The sequence below is a fragment of the Prionailurus bengalensis genome, chromosome X (assembly GCF_016509475.1).
Source record: "Prionailurus bengalensis isolate Pbe53 chromosome X, Fcat_Pben_1.1_paternal_pri, whole genome shotgun sequence".
NCBI classification, from domain to species: Eukaryota; Metazoa; Chordata; class Mammalia; order Carnivora; family Felidae; genus Prionailurus; species Prionailurus bengalensis.
Genome location: NC_057361.1, coordinates 82,233,367 through 82,255,543, shown reverse-complemented (window position 1 = coordinate 82,255,543; position 22,177 = coordinate 82,233,367). Strand labels below are relative to the sequence as shown.

General features: G+C 40.8%; 3 protein-coding genes across 7 annotated transcripts; 1 reads left to right on the top strand and 2 right to left on the bottom strand.

Moving 5' to 3' along the window:
- Positions 1–3,663: 3,663 nt before the first annotated feature.
- HNRNPH2 (heterogeneous nuclear ribonucleoprotein H2) lies at positions 3,664–9,413 on the bottom strand. Of its 3 annotated transcripts, XM_043570885.1 has the most exons (3): positions 9,249–9,359; positions 6,379–6,448; positions 3,664–5,900 (listed from the first exon to the last, which is right to left on the bottom strand). In XM_043570885.1, exon 3 carries the CDS (start codon positions 5,845–5,847, stop codon positions 4,498–4,500), a length of 1,350 nt encoding a protein of 449 aa, XP_043426820.1. In that variant the 5' UTR covers positions 5,848–5,900; positions 6,379–6,448; positions 9,249–9,359; the 3' UTR covers positions 3,664–4,497. The 3 variants fall into 3 exon arrangements, with proteins under 3 accessions (XP_043426820.1, XP_043426818.1, XP_043426819.1); XM_043570883.1 differs by lacking the exon at positions 6,379–6,448 and having other exon boundaries at positions 9,249–9,413; XM_043570884.1 differs by lacking the exon at positions 6,379–6,448 and having other exon boundaries at positions 9,261–9,374.
- A 138-nt stretch (positions 9,414–9,551) lies between these two features.
- GLA (galactosidase alpha) lies at positions 9,552–17,249 on the top strand. The gene is made up of 7 exons (XM_043570886.1): positions 9,552–9,854; positions 12,289–12,463; positions 13,505–13,682; positions 14,278–14,369; positions 15,857–16,018; positions 16,228–16,425; positions 16,838–17,249. Exons 1-7 carry the CDS (start codon positions 9,661–9,663, stop codon positions 17,099–17,101), a joined length of 1,263 nt encoding a protein of 420 aa, XP_043426821.1. The 5' UTR covers positions 9,552–9,660; the 3' UTR covers positions 17,102–17,249.
- LOC122477650 (60S ribosomal protein L36a-like) lies at positions 11,235–21,191 on the bottom strand. 3 transcript variants are annotated; one of them, XM_043570890.1, is made up of 6 exons: positions 21,065–21,191; positions 20,549–20,654; positions 20,293–20,360; positions 19,090–19,212; positions 12,050–12,060; positions 11,235–11,247 (listed from the first exon to the last, which is right to left on the bottom strand). In XM_043570890.1, exons 1-6 carry the CDS (start codon positions 21,173–21,175, stop codon positions 11,244–11,246), a joined length of 423 nt encoding a protein of 140 aa, XP_043426825.1. In that variant the 5' UTR covers positions 21,176–21,191; the 3' UTR covers positions 11,235–11,243. The 3 variants fall into 3 exon arrangements, with proteins under 3 accessions (XP_043426825.1, XP_043426822.1, XP_043426824.1); XM_043570887.1 differs by lacking the exon at positions 12,050–12,060 and adding an exon at positions 16,706–16,708 and having other exon boundaries at positions 11,237–11,247; positions 19,067–19,212; XM_043570889.1 differs by lacking the exons at positions 11,235–11,247; positions 12,050–12,060 and adding an exon at positions 18,683–18,808.
- Positions 21,192–22,177: the final 986 nt, after the last annotated feature.

The window sequence follows — 22,177 nt, the reverse complement described above, 5'->3', positions numbered from 1 at the left end:
TACTCACCTCTGGGCGGGCTTGCAGGAGGAAAACGGGACTACCCGCTGAGAAGCCAGAGAGGAGGAACTAGAGCCAGCGCGGGTCCCCGCTACCCTTACCACACGGGGCCCAGAGCGCCGCTACTCTTAATTCTATCCCATTCGGACCTGAGCCGTGCCCTCTTGCCCATGTTAGACATCATTTCCTTCTCCCCTCCAGCATTCTGGTTCTTTCCCAAACACAAGATTGGTTTTCACCCTGCCTGAGACTCAATTTCCGCATCTCTATAATGGTGGTGGCATTAACACGTAATAGCATCGCGTGGATGAGAAAAAAGCCCCGCGCAAACAAGGGGAGGCAGGAGGAGCAAGTGCTGGAATGAGAAAAAGAACCCTGGAAAACGGCCCTCGCAATATGCAGGTAGATGTCCTAATTAGTATGTTGGTCAGACAGAGCATTGGAATAGGTAGTTTAGAAAATAATTACTGGATAAAGTGCAGTCATTCTCAGATGCTGGCGGAAGTGCATTCTGTACATCTGCAGATCACTGCTGGCGGCGGGGCCGGGAGGGGGGCTGCTCCCACAGACAGGTTCCCAACACTAGCTAACCTTCTGAATGGGGCCCTGCACCGCACTAACCTGGTGACCCCACACACATGCTTGCTTTGCATTCAGAAAAGCTGACTTTCAGTCACTGTGAGAGCAGGTTGTGAAATGGTCCCTGTGACACTCCCAGCTTAGTGTCAGGTGCGGTGAGTGGAATCCCATTTCACCAGTTGCAATCTGGTTTTGCAATAGCCCTCGAGGCACATCTTGAAGAAATCTTCCTTTTTGCTGACATTTTAGGAATTCTTCCTAAGGAAAAAGGACCTTGATTTGTAAGTGAATTCGCAATGCTTTTCCATATCAGTTTGGGAAGGAGGATACAGAAGTTGTGTCATGCTGACAGGTAAGATTGTCTCTGGAATAGAGACCTTTATGGATGGATGAATAAATGCAGAAATAGGGGTGCCTGGATGGCTCAGTCATTTGAGCATCTGACTCTTGACTTCAGCTTAGGTCATGACCTCATGGTTCATGATTGAGCTTATTGTGCAGAGCCTGCCTGGGATTCTCTCCCTCTCTCTCTGCCCCTCCCCTGCTCGTGCGCGCTCTCTCAAAGTAAATAAAATATTTAGAAGCTTTTCAAAAAATAAATGCAGAAATAAATAAATGGGTGGAAAACAGAATGCCTACATAAGCCAATGGTTCTGTGCATCAGAATCACCTGCAGGGCTTATTAAAACACAGATTTGTGGCCTCACCCCAGAGTTTCTCATTCAGTCATTCTGGGAGGGGTCTGAGACTTTTCATTTCTAACAAGTTCCAGGTCACGCTGCTGGTCCTGGAAGCACACTCTGAAAACCACTGGCATAAGCCATCAGTGGAGACCCCCTTAGGGTATGATTTTTGTGATTGAAAACTTTCAGCCTGATCCTGCCAAGTAGCTTACAGGTACAGTCTAAAATGAATCCCCTGGCTTGGTGCTCAGGAGGTCTATCGGTGGGTTTCACACTTTACCTCCCAGCAAACTCTCCTTGGTAGTGTTACAGAATTAGATTTGAGAGTTACAGGGGTGTGTATGTGTGCACATCTGTGCTGCTTCCCTGACAGGTACTACTGTCCGTTTCCACACCTCTGACTGCTGACCTTCTCCAGGGTCTCTCTCTTTTCACTGCTTCCTTTGACCTTGGGAGTTTTCTTATCCAGCAAGAAGCAACAGACACCTTTGATCTCAGGTCTCAGCCAATTCTTTCCTGGCATTTGGTGACATCTAGTGGCTAACTGAAGAATCTTCGCTCACACTTATAGAACCTTCTGGAAAATTAACTGAGCAGTCTGGAAAGCAAAAACATGTACTCATGAACCCCCTGAGAAAGGCTTCCTGAAGGAGCTCAGGAGGGCAAGGTAATGACTGGCTCAGTAGCACGAGTCAAAATGAATTTCTTGCTCTCTTAGCAACTGTTACAGAAATTAGAAGTATCAAAGAATTCCCCTCTCACTGTATCCTCAGTGTGAATGATTTTGTAGAAATGATACTCAATAAAAAGTGTTCTTGAATAAAATTGTCAGGTTATACCAATTTGGTATTTGCTTCCCATCTCAGAGCATTTCTCCGGACCCTAAGCTATAAGCAGAGCAAGGGTAACAATCCATTTCCAGGCTAGTCACAAGATCCACAAAAAGATTTGTAGTTCAGGTGCAGCTGATAGTGACCCGAGGGCATCCAGGCCTGAATGTCATTGAGAGGTGTAATTGTTAACAGCTACTACATATACAGAAATGTAAGAAAGCCTCTGGTGTCACGGGCCTTTGAAGTCCTCATAGGAGGTGCAAGATGCTATAAACAATCATATGCAATCTGTATTTAACATAAAGTTTAAATTACTTCTCATAGGAATGTAAGGGGAGACAATCAGGAATCATGAAGGAAGCTGCTTCTTAAAGCTATTTTAGGGCATTTAGTAATCAGAGAGCTGTGATGGGTCACAAAATGTGGCCACGAGACCAGCAGCATCAGGAGATTCTTAAGCACCACCCCAATATTACCAAATTTCGAAAACTGTAAGAGTGAGGCCCAGTAATCAATGTATTAACAAGCCCTGCAGAGGATTCTCTGGTACATGCTAAAGTTTGAGAACCAATGGTTAAGAACAAGTTTTAAATGCCCTGAAAAACCTTAAAGGTGTTTAGAGATGCTATTAATAAATTCATGGTGGAGACTGTATTATTTAATAACATATGCTTAATTCTTTTTTAAAACATATAAATTGGCCTTAGATCTTCTATAGGATTAAACAAAAGGAATGGGATTTATTTGCTTTCACTTCTTGGATTCTGGAGAATGCTGTCTTGATAGATTCCAGAGTAGCTCCATAGTCCTGTGGACATGGAGGTGAGACATTTAAAAACAAACAGAAAAATACTCCACCCCAAAAGTAATTAAATAGAAATTAAAATAGCAGTGAGAGGGACACCTGGTTAAGCATCCAACTTCAACTCAGGTCTTGCTCTCAGCTCAGGTCATGATCTCAATTCATGAGTTGGAACCCTGCATCAGGCTCTCAGCTGTCAGTGCAGACCCTGCTTCACCTCAGTCTCCCTCTCTGTCCCTCCCCTGCTTGCACTCTCGAAAATAAAACTTAAAAAAATAAAATAGCAATGGGATATCATTTTTCAACTAACAAATTAGCCAAGATCAATAACAATATGTATCATTGAGAAGTCTATGGGGTGAGGGGGACATACAGTCCTGGTACAAACACAAAGTACCATAATCTTTCTGATAATGCAAATCAAAAGCCTTAAAAATGTTTGTACCTTTGACTCAGCAATTCCACTTTTAGGAATATATCCTAGAAATAAATAATTTGTGATATATACAACAATGTATGTATAAAATGCTAATGCAAGTTTATAAAAATTTAAAAATTAAAAACAATTTAAATTTCAAGTGCAGAAGACTTGAATAAAAGAAAATTTTCATATGATAAAGCATTAAAAAAATCAAGCTGGGAGCACCCTGCTGGCTCAGTCAGAGGCCATGTGACTCCTGATGTTGGGGCCGAGAGTTCAAGTCCCACTTTGGGTATAGAGACTACTTAAATAAATTTTCTTTAAAAAAATCAAGCTGTACAAGATTATTTTTCCAGTTTTTAAAAGGAAGATTTATTTAACAAGTTTCACTTAGTACAATACATCTAATGGAAATCACAATACAAGGAAAGATTTAAATCAAAGCCTCAGAATCTCATACAAACGACATGACCAAACTCCTAAAGTATTGGTATTACATCTCAAAATTGTCCCAGATCTTAAAAAAAAAAAAAAAGTAAAAGTGTACAGTCACGTGCCTTACAGCATATTAAACCAAAAAGCTAGAATTAACAAACATGCCAAATGTTTTCACTTTGAATCGTAGACACAGCTCCTATATTTGAGTTTTACAGAAAAGCATGTTTCTCAACATGCATCCAAAGTTTTCAGTGTATTGTGGTATAAGAGCAACATTTAACATAAGTGAAACTGCTTTAACCTAAATACGCTTACTGCTTAGGTACACTCCTACAACATAACTAACTTGAGGAAAGCTGAAAGTTGTTTTAACAGTTATGGTCAATACTGAACGCTGTTATTACATCCTAAGTGAATGCTTCAGTGTTCAAAATTACTGAGCTTGAAGTTTTAAAACCTTGACTTCCACTTTACAGTAAGCATGAATCACAAGCCTGTAATGCGAAACTGTTAAACTTAATTTTTGTTTTCTTTAAAAAAAGGAAAGAGAGAAAGAAAGAAAGAAAGAAAGAAAGAAAGAAAGAAAGAAAGAAAGAAAGAAAAGTTGTCCAAGAGTGATCAGAATCAATGATATTTCCCAATTACCAATCACACTGGATAGGCTAGACATCCCTCCCATTCTACAACTCCCATAAATGCACAGCTTTTATTTCTGTAACAGCTGTTTAGTGTTCCTTCTTTACTTAAGCAAGGTTTGACTGATAGTCACTGGAGTTTTCCTGCAGAACTTGGTCGTATCCACTCATACTGCTCTGACCACCATAACCACCTCCATAGCCACCACTTAGCTGCTGGCTAGTAGGACCCCCATAACTAGACTGGTTGGATAAGCCCATCCCTCCCATCATTTGACTACCATAAGCACCACCACTTGCCCCTGCTGTAGAATTCAAAAAGAGTTCTACATAGCTGTGATCATAAGCACCCCCACTCGTTCCTGCAGTAGAATTCAAGAAGAGCTCCACATATCTGTGTTGCATATTAGCTTTGTCTTTTGCCATAGCTGCCACAGCATCTTCATGAGTAGCAAATTCAACATCTGCCTCACCAGTAACTCGGCCATCAGGTCCAATTTCAATGTGCACTCTCATGGGGTTAAGAGGTGAGAAAAAATTGTAAATATCATTCTCAGTGGCTCTGTAAGGTAATCCCCTCATGTGTACACAGTGCCCTGTGGTACTCTGGAAACTGGACCCACCATCTCCATATCTATGATCAGACATTCCTGAAAAACAGTAATTGAGGTCTCTTCCAAACCTATCGGACCCAAAGCCATATCCATCATTATAGCCACCATAGTCATCATAGCCTCCATACCCTCCACCATAGGCACCACGTCTCATCCTTTCAAACCCAGCCCCTCTGCCAATGCTATTATACCCTCTGCCAGCCCCTGGCCTATCATAGGGACCTGGCCGCTGCATAGCCATGAGCTTTCGAGGGGGATCATAGTGGGTTCGGACTTCAGCTCTGCTACTCTTGAAGATTTCAATGTACCTGTGCCCTATTCTTTCCTTGTGTTTCTTTAAGGCCTTTTCAGCTATCTCCTGTGAAGCAAACTGCACAAAGGCCTCCCCTGTGCTCCTCCCCTGAAAGTCCACCGGCAGTGTCATCCCATTTGGCACAATTTCCAACCCTGAAAAGAACTGAACAATCTCTTCCTTGCTACAGCCAAATGGGAGTCCTCTAAGCCGGACGAAGCCATCGTTGGCAGTATCAGGACTATTTGGACCTGTATGCTTCAACACCCAATCCATTTCAACACTGTTGGACTTGAATACTTCAACATATCTGTGTCCCATGGTTTCTCTGTCCTTCTTCAAAGCCAATTTCACTTCATCTTCGGATTCAAGTTCGACAAATGCTTCACCACTTGGTCTGCCTTCTCTGGTGTAGATGAAACGAATACCTGATGTGCCATTTTGGATTTTACAATCAGAGAAGAAGCGCATCACTTCATCAGCTGAGCAGGACCAGGGTAGGCCCCTGACCTTCACCACGAACCCCTCCCTGCCTTCCGTGCTCAGCATCATGGTGACTGTTGGGCTCTTGGTGGCAAGCTTGGCTCACTATGATTTTGATGTAGCTGAAAAAAATTAGAAGACTATTGTCATGGAAAAATGTTCACAATACAAGTAGGAAAAAAGCAAACTAATATAAAACTCAATTACACTGATTTTTTTCCAAATCATTTGTATAAATAATAAGACCACACCAAATTTTTAATTCATTCATCCAACCGTTATTTACTCAATACCTATTTATTTGTTAGATACCATTAATAGTGGTTATTTCTGGGCAGTAGGATTATGGGAACTTTTTATTTAAAGGACTGTTTTCTTTGGACATTTCTGTATGTTCTAAGTTTTCTATATTCAGCATATATTAACATCATAGTCAGAAAATGAAAGGCGTAAAAAATTAACAGCAACAATATCACTGGAAGATATGAACAAATACAAGATGGCTATACCCGATTACATAAAAATGAAAAACTTAATTACATCAAAGGTAAAATAAAACAGAATTAAAAGACAAACAATACACTTTGAGAAGATACTTACACCAATACATGAATATCCTTATTATATAAAGAATTCATGCCAATTAATAAAATCAGGGAAATATTAAGGCCTAAGAGATAAATGGAAAAAAAGACATTATGGGTAGTTCATACATTCATTTTATATTTTTCAGTTGCCAACTCCAGTACTTGGCTTCAGGATACAAAAGTCAGTAAGCCCAGAAAGGATTTATGGTCCAGGAGCATTATACATCTTTACTAAAGACAAAAGTGCAAATAAACATTATCCTTGCTATGACAGAATCCTGTTCAGGGTAAAAAGATACACAAAGCAGGGACACTTGGTCAATTCTAACAGCACAGAATTGTTAAATAAAACAGACTAACCAGTTCATGGATCCATAAATGAATTTTAAAAGTTACGATGGAGCATAAAATAGGATGAGGCCAGGCAAGACATTAAGGCTGGAAGGTAGAAATCATATCTTAAAGGCCTTATGTGATGGACAAATGAGAAAGGCCTTCAAAAGGTTTTAAACAGGGGAGTGACGGGAGGGAAGGAGAGGGGAGTGACGTCATCAAAGCCCTTTCAAACAGATCACGCTAGCAACAGTGTGGAACTCAAACAGAGGGGGGTTGGGGTGACACTAGCAAGATCAGTTAGAATCCCAGTCTCTTCGAGGCATAAGGGATTCACCTAATGCAATAGCACTTTTAAAAAAGAAAGGAAAGAGGTGATCTACACATTCAAAGCAGTGGACTCTGCAGGACTTGATAACAGATTAAATACAGGGAGAATACAGATGTGAGGATACAGAGGAGTTATTTGGGAAATGTTCAAATCTCACCAATCATCAGAAATGCAAGTTAAAACCAGAATTAATCAACATTTTTCACCCACTAAGACAGTAAAAATTAAACAGGATAAGTCAATGCTAATATTCAGGGTCTGCAAACACTCCTAAGGAGTGAAAAGTATACACAGTATTTCTGGAAAGCAACTTGTAAACATGTATCATGCCTTCTGATATAGTAAATCCACTTCAGAGTATGTGCCCTAAAGAGATGATCTGAAGTTTCAGACAAAGATTTATGGAGCTACCTATTCTTCAAAAGGTACTTTATTAAGAAAGACTATTACTTAATTTTAAAATTATACAAATATTTAATAACATGAGGAACTACATATTCTATAATCTTAAACCAAGATCACAGCTGCTTTATAATCTCAACTATGTAAAAAAACATGTATGTTCATATATCCTTTGACCCTGCTAAAATTCCTTCCAGGAACCTGGTCAACAGAAATACTCACAAATGTTCACTGCAGCACTGTTAGTAATGGCAGAAAATTAGAAACCTAACTATTCATCAATAGGGGAATGGCTGAATGAATTACAGTATATACTTTATCCTTAAAATGGAATCCTATGCAGGTATTAACAAAAAACAGCTTCTGACCTAGATTTCCAAAATGTATTAAATAAAAGAATAAGCATAGTATGATCCTATTTTAAAATATAAGCATGCAGGTATATATGTATGTAAATGCATAGAAAATCTGAAAGCATAGACTACAAATCTGTTTTTTGAGAAAACAGGAACTGGAGGTTAGAGTGAAGTAGTTTTTCACTTTTTTACCCAATTTACTTCTATATAGTTTTAATTTTTAAAAATCACTGTAACTGGAACAAAAAGTGTTAGAAAAAGATATATGCATGGGGAATATGTCAAATGTTAATACTGATTGCTCTCAGTGGCAGGCTTATGGCTTTTTCAATGTTATTTTTTCAATCTCTTGTGCATTCTTAGTTTTCTGTGGAGAGTAATTTTATTTTAGCAAAAAAAATAAATTTAAATGTTTGCTTTTCTGGGATTTGCTCTATAGCAATATTATAAAATTTTCTAATTTTGTATATGTGCATGGCTTATCTGACATGGTCTGGAAACACTGGGCCTCTTGGAAAGAAAGTACAAAGTGTAATAACTGCCATAAAACTACACTGAAGATTCAACAAACATTTACTAGTTGCCTGTCATAGGCCTGGCACACTGCATCTGCAAATAACACTCTCCCTATAAGCCATCTTCAGGTTTGAATGACATTTATGCACTGGTTTTTTGCATGCCTTATCTCTTGGTTGTACAATCCCATTTCATGTCCCTGCAGCACTCTAGACATTAATATCCCTCTGTAGTGGCAGGGAGATTCCGCTTCATTACTGTATCTCCTGGGAAGGCCACCAGGATTCCATTTGTGGGTTAAGAAATTGTGTATTTATATGCGTGTTATACACATACTTTTTATACACCCGAATGCTAAGTAGTTATTTCCTGGTGATGAATTACTTGTGTTTTTTTAAATTTATAGTATACTCTTATTTCAGAACGTCCAAAACTGAACATGTAGATTGTTGTTATAAGTAGAAAAACAAACGTTATTTAAATATTCAATACAGTAAAAACATTTATTGGGCGCCTCTGTAAGGCATGCAGCATTTGCCTAGGTGTGACTCTACAGATATAATTCACTTGGTGCCTCCCCCTACAGACAATCAGTGGGGACTGAGTGCCTGAATGGATGGACCAGCACTCCGGCCACTGGTCTGAATATTTGTTTTTCTTAATCCAGGGACATGGTTTTCAAGCGTTTTCACCTTACGGTTTCTCGTAAGGGTCCCCTGAGACCCGCCCAGACAGATATACAAAAACACATACAGTCACGAACGTCCACCATTTCCCCACCAGGCGCAGCAAAGGCGGCTTCCCGGCACTGAGAAGGGGGGAGGGGGGAGGGGGGAGCGGGGGAGGGGAAAGCACGGAACGAAAAAGGCGGAGGTGGCCCGCGAATCCTGCTTTGGTCTTCATCATCACCACCCTCGGGTCCCCAGTTCCCACCCACACACCAACCTCTAACGATACCGGATAATTTTCCTCCTTCTTCCCTCAAACGGCTATAGCGAGACGGTAGACGACGACCAGAACTACTTCTGCTCACGTAAGCGAGTGATCACGTGATCACCTACGTCATGTGAGATCTCGGTCACGTGAGCAACTCTCGGCTTAAACTCGGGATCTCTAAAGTGCCTCACTTCCTTCCGGTATGGAAATGGGGCGGGCCAATATCAAGAAACGAAGAGTGTGACTGGTTGTGGTGTGTCTTACGTGACTGATCATTGGTCCGCCTCTGGGGATAACCGTCCCAGTTGCCTGAGAAACAATAACGTCATTATTTAATAACTCACAGGTGATTGGTCCGCCCCTAAAGTTAAGCTTAAAAACCCAGGTTACCGGTGGAAATTTGTACTGCTTTACAGTGGCGATGAAGCTGGAGAACGGAATTCAGCAGCCGGGCTTCCTGCTGGCGCTTCGCTTCCTGGCCCTGGTTCTCTGGAGCTTCCCTGGGGCCAGGGCCCTGGACAATGGCTTGGCGATGACCCCCACCATGGGCTGGCTGCACTGGGAGCGCTTCATGTGCAATGTTGATTGCCAAGAAGAGCCAGATTCTTGTATCAGGTATCAGAGATATTGAGCACCCACTTGCGTTCGCTTTTCAATGTGTTTGTCTCTTTGGCGAGATAGAGGGAACATCTGAGCCCGAGTGAGAGTTCCCTTACTGCTGCTGCGTTGTTGTTGTTGTTGTTGTCGTCGTCTCCAGCAAGCTTCCCTGGATGGAAACTAGCCCTAAACTTTTGCTGCGTGACCCCTCCTGTGGTGGGAGTCTGGTCAGCAGCCCCTGCTTCTCGTGTCTCTGTGCCTCATCACCCAACTGGGGACTTTATCCATTCACCATCCAGTTCTGTTCAGATCCTTCTTGTGAACTGCCGCTCTGCCTCTGCCAGGTACTAGTAGTGAGCACAGCTGGGGCGAGTAGGCGAGACAGAGGACTAACACGTGCAACTTCTCCTTTTTTGGGTCAGGAGTTCCTTGGCTGTAACTGGAGGGAATTTAGAGGAACCGTGGAGTCACGGATCTCCTCCCCCCCTCTCCCTAGAATGTGGGATCCAGCTGGGAGGTTCACCTGGAGGAACTTTATAAAGGTTTCCCCCACTATCCGAAAGTAACGTGTTCTGTAAGCCGAAATGGCTTAATGAAGCAGTTACCATTAATTTATATGGAAAAAATTTTGAGCGTTCCCAAACCCAAAAAATAACCTCTATTGGCTTTGATGCACAAAATAAATGGAGATAAATCACAGATGCTCACACAGTTCAAAGCCATGGTGGCTTAATGCTGAGATGCTGAATGCAGTTACCATCATATATTTCTTTTTGTCTTTTCCTTTTTTTCGAAGTAGTGATTGTCTTATTTTTACATGATAATAAAACTAATGCATAATCATTGCAAAAAATGTACATAGTAGAGTATAATGAAAATAAAGTTTTCCTGGCACAGAATAAGCGCTTCACAAATGCAAACTGTATGTATGTACGATGATTTATTTAAGCAATCTCCTGTTGATATCTATTCAGGCTCTTCAGTTTTTTTTATTGTTGTGAAGCTGTGTTAACCATTCCTGTACATCATATGATTCTTTTCTTAGAAGTGTAATTACTGGACCCAAATGTATGCCCATTTTGTTATGTACTAAACTGTCCTCCCCAGAAGTTAACAAATGCACATTCCCAAGAACAGTGTATGATGAATGCCTGTTTCCCCACACTGTGGCCAGCACTCCATTTTTCTGATTCTTTTAAAACATTGCCAATCGTTTTTATTTCCATTTATTATTTTTAATTGAAATATTTTGGGTTTGGCTTTGGGGTTTTGTGTGTGTGTGGTCTGTCAATACATTATGAATAATGTGGTGGTTCTGGCTTAGGTTGGTTTTGCTATGAATGTATCAAACATCAATTTTTTCTTTTATTATTTCTGGCTCTGGTATCATGCTGAGAAAGTCTTTACCTACCTGGAGATAATAGGAGTCACCTACATTTTCTAGTAGTATTTTTTATGGATTTTTAAAATATTTAAATCTTTAATCCATCTGGACTTTATTTTACTATAAGGAATGCCACATTTAATACGTACTAAATTCCATGGTACCAAATGGCCGGAAGGATCTTCTTCTGAACTTTGTCTTTAATTCCATTGGTTTGTGTATTCTAATGCTACTGGTATATTGCAGCTTCATTTATCTTTTGTAGAATGTTTACGTGTTTAATCTCTTAGGTGAACTTTTGGATCATGTTGCCAAGTTCCTTAAAAACTCCTTTTGGGGTTTGTTCAGAGTTTATTTAATGTATAAAGGTGTGTTTTAAAGTTGAATTTTCTTATCCCAGAGCAAAATAACATCTCTCCACTTAAGTCATTTGGGAACATCATAGTTTTATTCATATGGATCCTGCACATGTGTTAATTTTATCTCTAGGTATTTTAGGTTTTTCTGTTTTTTGTTTTTTTGGTTGGTCTTGTGAACGGTATCTTTTTCTCCAAATAGGTTATTGTTAATATCTAAGAAAGCTGTTGATTATATTAACTTTGTAGTTTCTTACTTTACTGAACCTTCTTCTTAGTTCTAAATATTTGGGTTTTTTTTCCTTTTTTGAGAGAGAGAGAAAGATCCAGCAGGGAGGGGCAGAGAGAGAGGGAGAGAGAGAATCCCTAGCACACTCTGCTTCATGTTTGTCAGCAAAGAGCCCAGCATGGGGCTTGAACTCATGAACTGTGAGATCATGACCTGGGCCAGAGGCTTAACCTGAGCCATCCACACGCCCCTTTTCTTAATTCTAATAGCCTTTTCAATGTCATGTATTTCTCATTCCTAATTGTTTGAGGTTTTTGGGTGGAAGTACTTGGGCGGCAAGGAGGAAAGAAGCACAGTCCATTTTACCTTGCACTGAGTGTAATTACTACTGAACTATTACTGGGTTGAAAAAAATTGCAAAACCCTAAGATGACTAATCATTTGTTTAATGAATTTCAATGATTCTTGGCATTTCTTTTTCAGCGAGAAGCTCTTCATGCAGATGGCAGAACTCATGGACTCAGATGGGTGGAAGGATGTAGGTTATGAGTACCTCTGTATTGATGACTGTTGGATGGCTCCCAAAAGAGATTCAAAAGGCAGACTTCAGGCAGACCCTAAACGCTTTCCTGGTGGGATCCAAGGTCTTGCTAATTATGTGAGTTTATAGATAATTCTTTCATTAAAGAGACCCAAAGCACTTCTGTACTGAAACTTGTTCACAAAGACTTAGAAGGTAAAATAGCTGCCATCATGTGAATATCAAATTGTAAGACTTATCAGGTGGAATTTTCATTCCATCAGCAGATCCTTGTTTTGCAATAGCTCTTGAGGCCTATCTTGAAGAAGTTCTCCTTTTGCCAAAACCACTGAATTCTCTTAGAGGAAAAAAGGAACTTGGCTCTTGACATGTGTGCATATATTTCCATGTTAACCTTTGTGGAGCTATTCCAATTGTACTATAAACTAGAATTTTATAAGATAGAAGGACTATATTCTGAAAATTAAGGTGTAATAGAGTTGGACAACAGTTAAAGGCAATGAAGATAGATTTATTCAGTACTATTGTAATAGTCGAACTCAATTCCTAATACAACAAAGATTGTAATAGTCAAGCTCAATTCCTAATACAACAAAGACAAGTGGGGTTTTATAGTCCGTGAGCAGACTTGAAAGTGTCAGTGGAAGGAAAATTACCAAGAGGAGACATCAAGGGCAAGAGGATTCATGCTAAAGGCAGGCCAAGAACTTAGATATCAGGGGTGGGGGATGAGGAACTTTATCAGATATCAAGGGTAGAGGAATGACTTAGCAGAATTCTTGCTGAAACAACATGAGGCCTACTTGAGAAGAGGGCACAGAAGAACCTAAGGTATGATCATGGTGAGAAACTTTGTCCAGATAATTGTATCATTGCCCTGGAAAGGTAACTTTTAGGATCCCATCAGAGAGAGATTAAAGTGACTGATAGCTTTCCCTTTAGTTCTACGTTATAGCTTACATATATAGTTTGAACTCAGCAGAATTGGAGACTTTGTCTCCCAACTAACTCACCTGGATAATTTTGGGAGCTTGTAAAAAAAAAAAAAAAAGTCCCTGATACATAATGAAGTATACTTGGCTCTGCCCCCAGCCTGGAGTGATTCTCTCTGCTTCATAATTGCCCTTCTACTGTGGTGATCCTTTTCTCTCATTTCAGGTCCATAGCAAAGGACTGAAGCTCGGAATTTATGCAGATGTTGGAAATAAAACCTGTGCAGGCTTTCCTGGGAGTTTTGGATACTATGACATTGATGCCCAGACCTTTGCTGACTGGGGAGTAGATCTGCTAAAATTTGATGGTTGTCACTGTGACAGCATGGAACATTTGGAAAATGGTATGTTTCATTAAAGAGATTTAGCCATGAGCAAAGGGAGGAACTTGGAGGCAAGGGTAACTGGAACATCCAAAGAGCTAATCTTCACATTTTAAATGCCCTATCACAATACTGGAAACAATTATTCTTAATGTGCCAGAGCTCCTACCTCTTCTCTTATTTCAGTTTGTCCATGCATTCATTCATGCATGTGTGTAAAATCCATGCATGCCTAATCATGGCTAATATTGTGCACATTTCATTCAAGAGGGCTCTGAGTTCGTTACAAATATAATTGTAACTCTGCATAACATCACTTGGGGGAAAGCATCCAGAATTGTCCGTCACAGAGAAGAACATCTTCATTCCCACCTTTCCTTAGTATATGCACCATCCCACACTACCTCCTCAACAATTCCAGCAGTCTGGGAGGTACTAAACACAATTTTAAGCACAGAGCAGACACATGTCTCTGCTGCTAGTTTAAAATATAACCACAGACATTCCAGGCAACCTCTTTTTATTTTTTTTCAGGCAGTCCCCTTTTAAAAAGTAACACCGTGCCAGCTGGAAATTCCCTTCATTCCCTTATTTTACCCGTTGTTTTCTCATACAGGTTATAAGCACATGTCCTTGGCCCTGAACAGGACTGGCAGAAGCATTGTGTATTCCTGTGAGTGGCCCCTTTATGTGTGGCCTTTTCGTAAGGTGAGCTAGTGAGCCCAGAATCCAATAGAGCCTTGCCGATAGATTTTCAGAACTTGAGAACAAAGGAGACAAAGGGTCTCCTTCAAAGTCCAACCTTACTTAACAGTCTTATCCTACCATCTCTCTCAGGATCCACCACTTCTCACCATCTCTACTGCTGTAATTGGAGTCTAAGCTACCATTACCTAGGAAATCAGTCATCTTTGATTCTTCCCATTGCCTCACAGTTCACACCTGTCCAGCAGTAATCCTATCAGTACTGTCTATAAAATTCATCCTGAATCAGCCCACTTCTATCTCTCTTGCATCCACCCTGGTCCTCCAAGCCACCATCATCTCTACCCAGACTGCATCATCAGCCTGATCTACTTCCACTGTCCTCCTACTCCTATCCATTTTCCAAGCAGCACCACAGTGATCTTGTTAAAATGTAAATCATACCACTCCCCTGCTTAAAACCCTTAACTGGCTTCCCATTGCATTTGGAATAAAATCAGACTTTATTGATCTGGCCCTAGCCTGTCTCCAACCTCCCATCAGTCTTTCCATGACTGCACTGGGCTTTTGTCCTGTCCCTCAAACACCCAACCCTACTCCTGCCTCAGAGACTCTACACTTGAATTTTGCTTTCTGCTTGATACATTCTTTCTCCAAGATTTTTAAATTGCTGGCTCCTTCTTAACATTGAAGTCTCAAACCAAATGGCACATATTCAGACACCTCTTCTCTACTCTAAAATAGCCCTCTATCCATTTATTCTTTATCACACTGATCTGTGAATTTCCTTCTAAGAGCTTAGCACTGTATGGAATTATTTGTTGACTGGTTTATTGTCTGTCTTCCCCACTAGAATGTAAGCTCCAGGAGGGCAGGGACCTTGTCTGACTTTATCACTGTATCCCTAGTTCATGGTAAGTGTTGAATAATTACTTACAGAATGAATCCCTGTTATTTTCTTCTAATCCTGCAAAATACTCTCTCACCTCTTTTTAACACTGTAAACCTGATATTCTACCTCCCTATCTACAAACTTTTATTCATTCCTTTAACAAATTATATGCCTAGGATTCAGATTGCCTAATCCTGAGCTTGTATGTCCTATGTAATTTTTCAGCTTTTTACTTATAAAGATTTTAGTTACTTCTGATGACAAAAGGGATGCATTTCCATTTTAGGAAAGTGTGAAAATGCAGTAAGTTGTGAAAAAAAATTAAAAGCTTTCCATAATCCCAATATTTAGTTACTATTTGGTATATTTCCAGTATAAACAGTGTTAAAGCCATTTTAAGTAGGGATTTTAAGTTATATGTCCTGTTTCTGAAGCAAATTTCTTACAATAAAATTCCATTATAATAGGGATTTAGCTCTCCTCATAGAGACCTTTAATCTGTAAACTAAAGAACACTACAGGTGCCTCCTTTTAAACTTGACTATTTTCATCTTGCAACAATGTTAGAAGTAAACAGAAGAGTTGTTTGTTTCCATAGCCCAATTACACAGATATCCGACAGTACTGCAATCACTGGAGAAATTTTGATGATGTTTATGATTCTTGGCAAAGTATAAAGAATATCTTAGACTGGACATCTTCTAACCAGAAGAGAATTATCGATGTCGCAGGACCAGGGGGTTGGAATGACCCAGATATGGTAAGAATCTGAGCCCTCCTTGTTCAAGCCCCTGCAGTGGGCCTGTTTGCCTACTTGACTTTCAAGGTAAATCAGAAGGGAAAATTCCTGGAAGCAGGCCTTACCTGAGAGTACTACTCAGAGCAGGGTGCCATAGAAACTGGCATCTCTGTGTCTAGGCGACTAAGACTGTTTCATTTTCTTACATTCTTGTTTGTTCTTTGTCCCAGTTAGTGATCGGTAACTTTGGCCTTAGCTGGGATCAGCAGGTAACTCAGATGGCCCTGTGGGCTATCATGGCAGCTCCATTACTCATGTCCAATGACCTCCGACACATCAGCCCTCAGGCCAAAGCCCTCCTTCAGGATAAGGATGTAATTGCCATCAATCAAGACCCCTTAGGCAAGCAGGGGTACCGGCTTAGAAAGGTACAGTAAATAATGTTCTATGGGAGAAAACCTGAATTGGCCAGGATCATATTCTCTTGCCTTCTAGTTTACAGTTCATCCAAATGTTTGTGTTTAAAGATGGAATGGCTTTATGCCTAAGTACCATGTCTGTCCTGGGCCTAAATATGTTACATAAGAGGATGTGCACTGATCTTTTGAGAATATTTGCTTTTAATCTTCATATTATAATCAGCAATGAGGCTCCTTTTTTTTTTTTTTTTTTTTTTTTTTTTGCTAACCATTACTTTATTTCCAAAACACGCTGTAGGATTTTAAGTTTTTCTAGAAGTGCTCAATAGTTCTGACAATAATACTGAATGCCACTAGTAACAAGGCAGCTTACTGCTAGGTACCAAACTTATCACACCTAATTTCTTGGCTTACTTTTCAGGAAGACAACATTGAGGTGTGGGAACGCCCACTATCAGATTTAGCTTGGGCTGTGGCAATGGTAAACCTGCAGGAGATCGGTGGACCTCGTTTCTATACCATCTCTATTGCTTCCCTGGGACAAGGGATGGCCTGTATTCCTGACTGCATAATCACACAGCTCCTGCCTGTGAAGAGAAAACTTGGGTTTTATCAGTGGACTTCAGATTTAAAAATTCAGATAAATCCCACAGGCACGGTTTTACTTCGGCTGGCAGCAAATTAGACCACATTAGAAAGCTTTCTTTTAAATGTGTATCTTGTTGCCAAAGGGACTACCCCATTGGTGTCTCCTTTTTCTTCCATTTCCACTTCGGCCATCATTTCCTTCAATAAAATTTTCCCACAGTGGAGTTTAAGAACTTCCAAATGTACCTTTAGAGAACATTTTGTGAAAAAGCTTTTGAACAAATGTTAACAGATGAGAAATAACAGCGGTAATTTATTGGGCACACTCTATTTGCCAGGCACTCTTCTAGATGCATAAAGTATATGGACTCATTTTAATCCTCACCAACAACCCTGAGGCAGGTACTTATCCACTATAAACTTCAGCCAGGATTTCGGCCCAGACTTTTAACTTTTGCACTACTACATACTGAGTTGCTTGGAATTATCTTGTCAAGAAACACCCCACCACTTAGTTTTCCAAATCCCAAGGTGGTTTGCAGTCTAGATCCAACAAATGCATATGACTTACTTTGGCCAGCAATACTTGATACATTGTGACCTAAAGTACCAGGCCTTTGGCCAGAACACCCTCCCCCCTTTAAGTCACCTCCTCTAAAGAATGTGATGAGGCAATGACCTTCAGACTGGGGTATGTGGGAGTGAATCATTTGAAAGGAATTTCCAGACATTACAATTCCCTCCCTTTCCTACAGTTCATTTGCCTGAGTACCAAACCTTAAAGCTTCCAGCCAGCCTCACCACCTCCCCTTTTACAATCCCCCTTCTCCAACATGACCAAAGGCATGCAGCTCACCCATCCTAATGCACAACAGCACAAAACTAGCAGGGCACAAAAGGCCCACAAAGTACATGTTAATTCCTTTGCCTGTCAGGTGATTACCAATCATTTTCAATAAAACTGGAGGAATAATCATCAGTTGCTAAAACTGGCAATCCCAGGCTTCCTCACTCATGGAAACAAGGTAATCTGTAAGAAAACTCCATCTCATTGAGATGTACTTAGTTACCAAAATATATTGCTTATATACTTTGTCTCCAGTTTTGCTACACAAGTATGAAAAGCTTAACATCAGGAAGAATCAAGTATACAATAGTATACAAAAAGGAAAAGAATGTAAAACTTACAACTATTAGACATCTTTAATTGACAGATACCTCTGTTAAATTCCACTGAGCAGCTCAATTCACTAGAAACTTTATCTTCTGCAGTGGTTTGTACATGAGAATTTAGGTCTACTTCAAAATTTGACAGGGCACATCAAAATGTTGAGAGTAAGTCTGAGGACCCAATATAGTATACTATGCCAAAAAAACTGGGCCTAATTTCCTCATTAAATTATTGCAGTAGCAAGGGTATATGAGAATTTCACTCTTAGTAAACTTACATTCACTGTGTAATTGTTACTGATCTCACCATGTTAGTGAATGCAGATCTCTACTTATGTCCCATGATAACCAATAACCTTTAACAGCAAACAGAATCCCATGAACCCCAAGTAATTGAGGTAAAAACTGAGAAATCATGTCTCATGTGAGTTCAACCAGTTTAGATTCAATCCAAAATGAGCACAGTACCCAAAAGAACCATCAACCATAAATTTCCCCACGAACGGAATTTTGTTGAGGGTGCTAGTTTATTTCATGCTCAAAAGACCAACTGCAACCAAATGAAGTGAACATAACTTCAAGATTTTATTGTCTTCATAACAAAATATGAAGCTTAGAACTGGATCACTTGGCCCTGTAATGGAACAGAAAATAAGTGAGTTTTTTTAATGTTGCAAAGAACCTTTACTCCAAGTAGACCCTCTGTCCCTAAAGTGATCACCATCTTTTAAGTCACTTTTCATTATCCTTCTACTACTCATGCCAAAACCAACACCAAAAACCTCATACCTTCAGCTAATGGATCTAGGTATTTTAAGAGGATTGCCCAATTCTTGATTCCACAATCAGTAAGTGGGGAGAAATGTTCACCTCTTCCAGTAGAAAAGATTGCACCCTCCACCCATAATTATATACCTTTCTCTTCTTATCTCCTCCCAGTTCAAAATGCTTGCATCTCTTAATAGCCAGCATTCTCTTAGATCTGCAGTTAGGCTCAACACATTCAAGCCTCAGAACAATCTTCTTTGTGGTTTTAGCCTGGAAAAAATTAAGTCAAACCCTTCATAAATCACTAGAGAAAATCTTTCTTCAAAAATAGCACTGTTGGGTTAAGTACTACTTAAAGGAAAGCTTTTTCAAATGACAGAAATGGGTCAACCAAGTGCATGAAACTGAAATAAACCCAACTTTCTCATTGAATAGGGCTAATAATTGTTACTTAATCTACTAATTCTCTGGAGACTACATAAAACTATGTATACAATTTATGTGCATTCAGCTGTATCATTTAACTCAAGGTCCACTAATAAACTTTTTAAGCCTACTCCTATAACAAGAATCCTACTGCTACCAGTTCACAGTTCACAAAAAAGCCAAAACCTAGGCAGAATCTCCCCATCTTAAACAAATTAGCTGAATGTGAAAAGGCTATCAGGTATTCCTTTTACCACCTCGAGATCAAACCATTTACAGCACCTAAATGAATGCTAGTTATTCCTTGATATTTTCTGAAACTAGGCTGAATGAGCAAAGCACCAAAAGAAATGCTGTGTTCGTAAGAATGCTGTTCCAGGCACTGTGTACTTTAAGGGGTAGCCAATCACCTGGGGCAGAAAAGAAACTCATTTGGCCTGGATGAGAATGACAGAGAATTCAGACCAGTGGAAGGCCTAAATGACAATTTTAAAGAGCTTTACAAGTTCATGAGATAGGTAGCTGACTGCAGGCTTCTGAGCTGAAAAACAAAGCAAGTAATTCTTACTGCAAGCAAAGACTCAGGATTCACTAACGCATGACAGGAAACAGGGCAAAGGAAAAGATTTAGTGATGTACTCAAACTTCAGTTCTTAGGAAGGCAGGACACATTCATTTAACTTGATGTTTGCCTTTTCAGTAAGGGAAGGACAAAAAGAATAAAACACTGAGATGATACAGTATTGCAGACTAGGGTCAGCCCTGGGTTGCATTCCCAGCTCCACTGCCTACTGGACAGGTCACTGCAGGTTAACAGAGAACTTCACTGACACACACCTGTACTGGAGAAATGTGGGCCATAGAAAAATGCAATGTCTTTACCACAGTAGGTGGGCAGCATGTCAAACAGTAATTACTACTAACCTTTTTCCGGAAAATCGGCTTAGTTTGCCCACCATAGCCACTCTGCTTCCTGTCATAACGCCGCTTTCCTGGGAGAATAAAGTTATTTGTTATGGTATACCAAAGATAATCACAACTGCCACATGGTAAAGTCTTCTTTTCTTACCAGCATAATTATCAATACTCAAATTAGGGGAGAGGGCGCACAGGACCGCTCATTTCTTATACTAGTATACGAATGATGCATTAAAACCAAATTACGTACAGACTGTCTTACCCTGGGCATAAAGAGAATCTTTGCCTTTCTTGTACTGTGTCACTTTGTGGGGTTGGTGCTTGCCACACTTCTTGCAGAAAGTCCGGCGGGTTTTAGGAACGTTCACCTAGTAAGCACACAGTTTAGAATGAGCAGGGTTATCAGATAAAATTGCACAATGCCTTGACCTACCCAGCTGAAGCTAAGACATCCCATGAGAGCTCGACTCTCAAGATTCCTCGCTAGCACACAACACTCGACTAGAAGGTGGTACAGCCGCAAGTGCTTCCAATACAGCGGCCTCCTGTGAGCCCCAAAGTCAGCACATTCCCTCCACCCCCACCTAACTACCTCTTTGATCCCATCGCTTCATTTCCTGGCCCCAAAGCCCAGTGCCTCCGGGGTCGACCCCAGCAATACTGGGTTTCTTTGGTACATCGAGTCCACGCGCGGGCCCAGAGCCATCCTGGGACGGCACCGTCAAAGGGTATGAGAAGATTAAACTGGATGTTACAGGGACCCTCCCCAAGGTCCTACCATGGCTGCGAGAAGGCTATCAGCACGGAAAGAGAGAGGCCAGGCCGGAAACGGAAGTATATAGGAGGCTTCTGGTCGCTCTTGCTCATGGGAGTTGGCGAGAATGACCATAGAGTCTAAGGCTCTGTGAGCACCGCCCCCTGGCGACTGAGATGACCTGCTTGGTAGCCGTGGGCGGGAGTTTAAGAAAGGGTTGGGCCGGAGGCGGATCCTGTCTTTGACTTCCTCCGGTCTTCCCGCTTTGCAATGTTTCCTCACTTCATCACTTTCAGTGGACGCCGCTAGGTAGCAGCGTTAAATGAAGCAGTGTTCATTCTAGACCCTTGGGCTTCCCTGTCCCTATCTCCAAGGAAAGCAAGGACTAGGGCCAAATGGAACGGCCCTACTCACCTATGTACCATTACTGTCCCACTTCAAGGACACTGGGAACGTCTTTTGACAGTGAACTGCTGGTGGAGGGATTGGCTTGGAGGGAGCCAGTGCCCTATTTCATTTATCACATGGCTGTTTGGTCCATTCAACAAATGTTTATTGAATTCCTATTCTGTGTTGGGCACTCTTCTAGGAGAGTGACACAACAATCAAATAATCAAATACACTCTCATAAATATATAATTACAAAGTACTGTACTTTGCAAAAAAAAAAAAAAAAAAAAAAAAAAGTACCCGTTTGTTGAAGGAGCAAGCTGGCTGCTGTTCTGAAGAGACAATGAAACTTTTCACTTACCGCAATAGCAATAAACAGGCAGAGATAGAAAGTATCCACCGCTCTTCCCTTCCTATGTACCTGGCAGAAGGCATGTGCTAGGTTTCAAGAGTCCAACAGAGGGGTGCCTAGGCCTGTTTCCGGCTGAGTGACTGAATCTGAGCCTGCTTCAGATTCTCTCTTTGCTCTTCCCCTACTCGCTTGCTCTCTCTCTCAAAAATAAATATTAAATTAAAAAAAGAGTCTAGCAGAGAAAGACTTCAGTGCACTGAGTATTTAAAATTGGATGGCTTGGGACGCCTGAGTGGCTCAGTCGGTTGAGCAGCCGACTTTGGCTCGGGTCATGATCTCGCGGTCCGTGAGTTTGAGCCCCGCGTCAGGCTCTGTGCTGACAGTTCAGAGCCTGG

Coding starts and splice junctions, on each gene's coding strand:
- GLA (XM_043570886.1), top strand. CDS start 9,661: ATGAAGCTGGAGAACGGAATTCAGCAGCCGGGCTTCCTGCTGGCGCTT. Junction 9,855..12,288: donor GAGCCAGATTCTTGTATCAG/GTATCAGAGATA, acceptor TTTCTTTTTCAG/CGAGAAGCTCTTCATGCAGA. Junction 13,683..14,277: donor CATGGAACATTTGGAAAATG/GTATGTTTCATT, acceptor TTTCTCATACAG/GTTATAAGCACATGTCCTTG.
- LOC122477650 (XM_043570887.1), bottom strand. CDS start 21,175: ATGGTCATTCTCGCCAACTCCCATGAGCAAGAGCGACCAGAAGCCTCC. Junction 20,655..21,064: donor ATAGCCTTCTCGCAGCCATG/GTAGGACCTTGG, acceptor TGTGCTTACTAG/GTGAACGTTCCTAAAACCCG. Junction 19,213..20,292: donor AGCCGATTTTCCGGAAAAAG/GTTAGTAGTAAT, acceptor AATTTTTTCCAG/GCTAAAACCACAAAGAAGAT.
- HNRNPH2 (XM_043570883.1), bottom strand. CDS start 5,847: ATGATGCTGAGCACGGAAGGCAGGGAGGGGTTCGTGGTGAAGGTCAGG.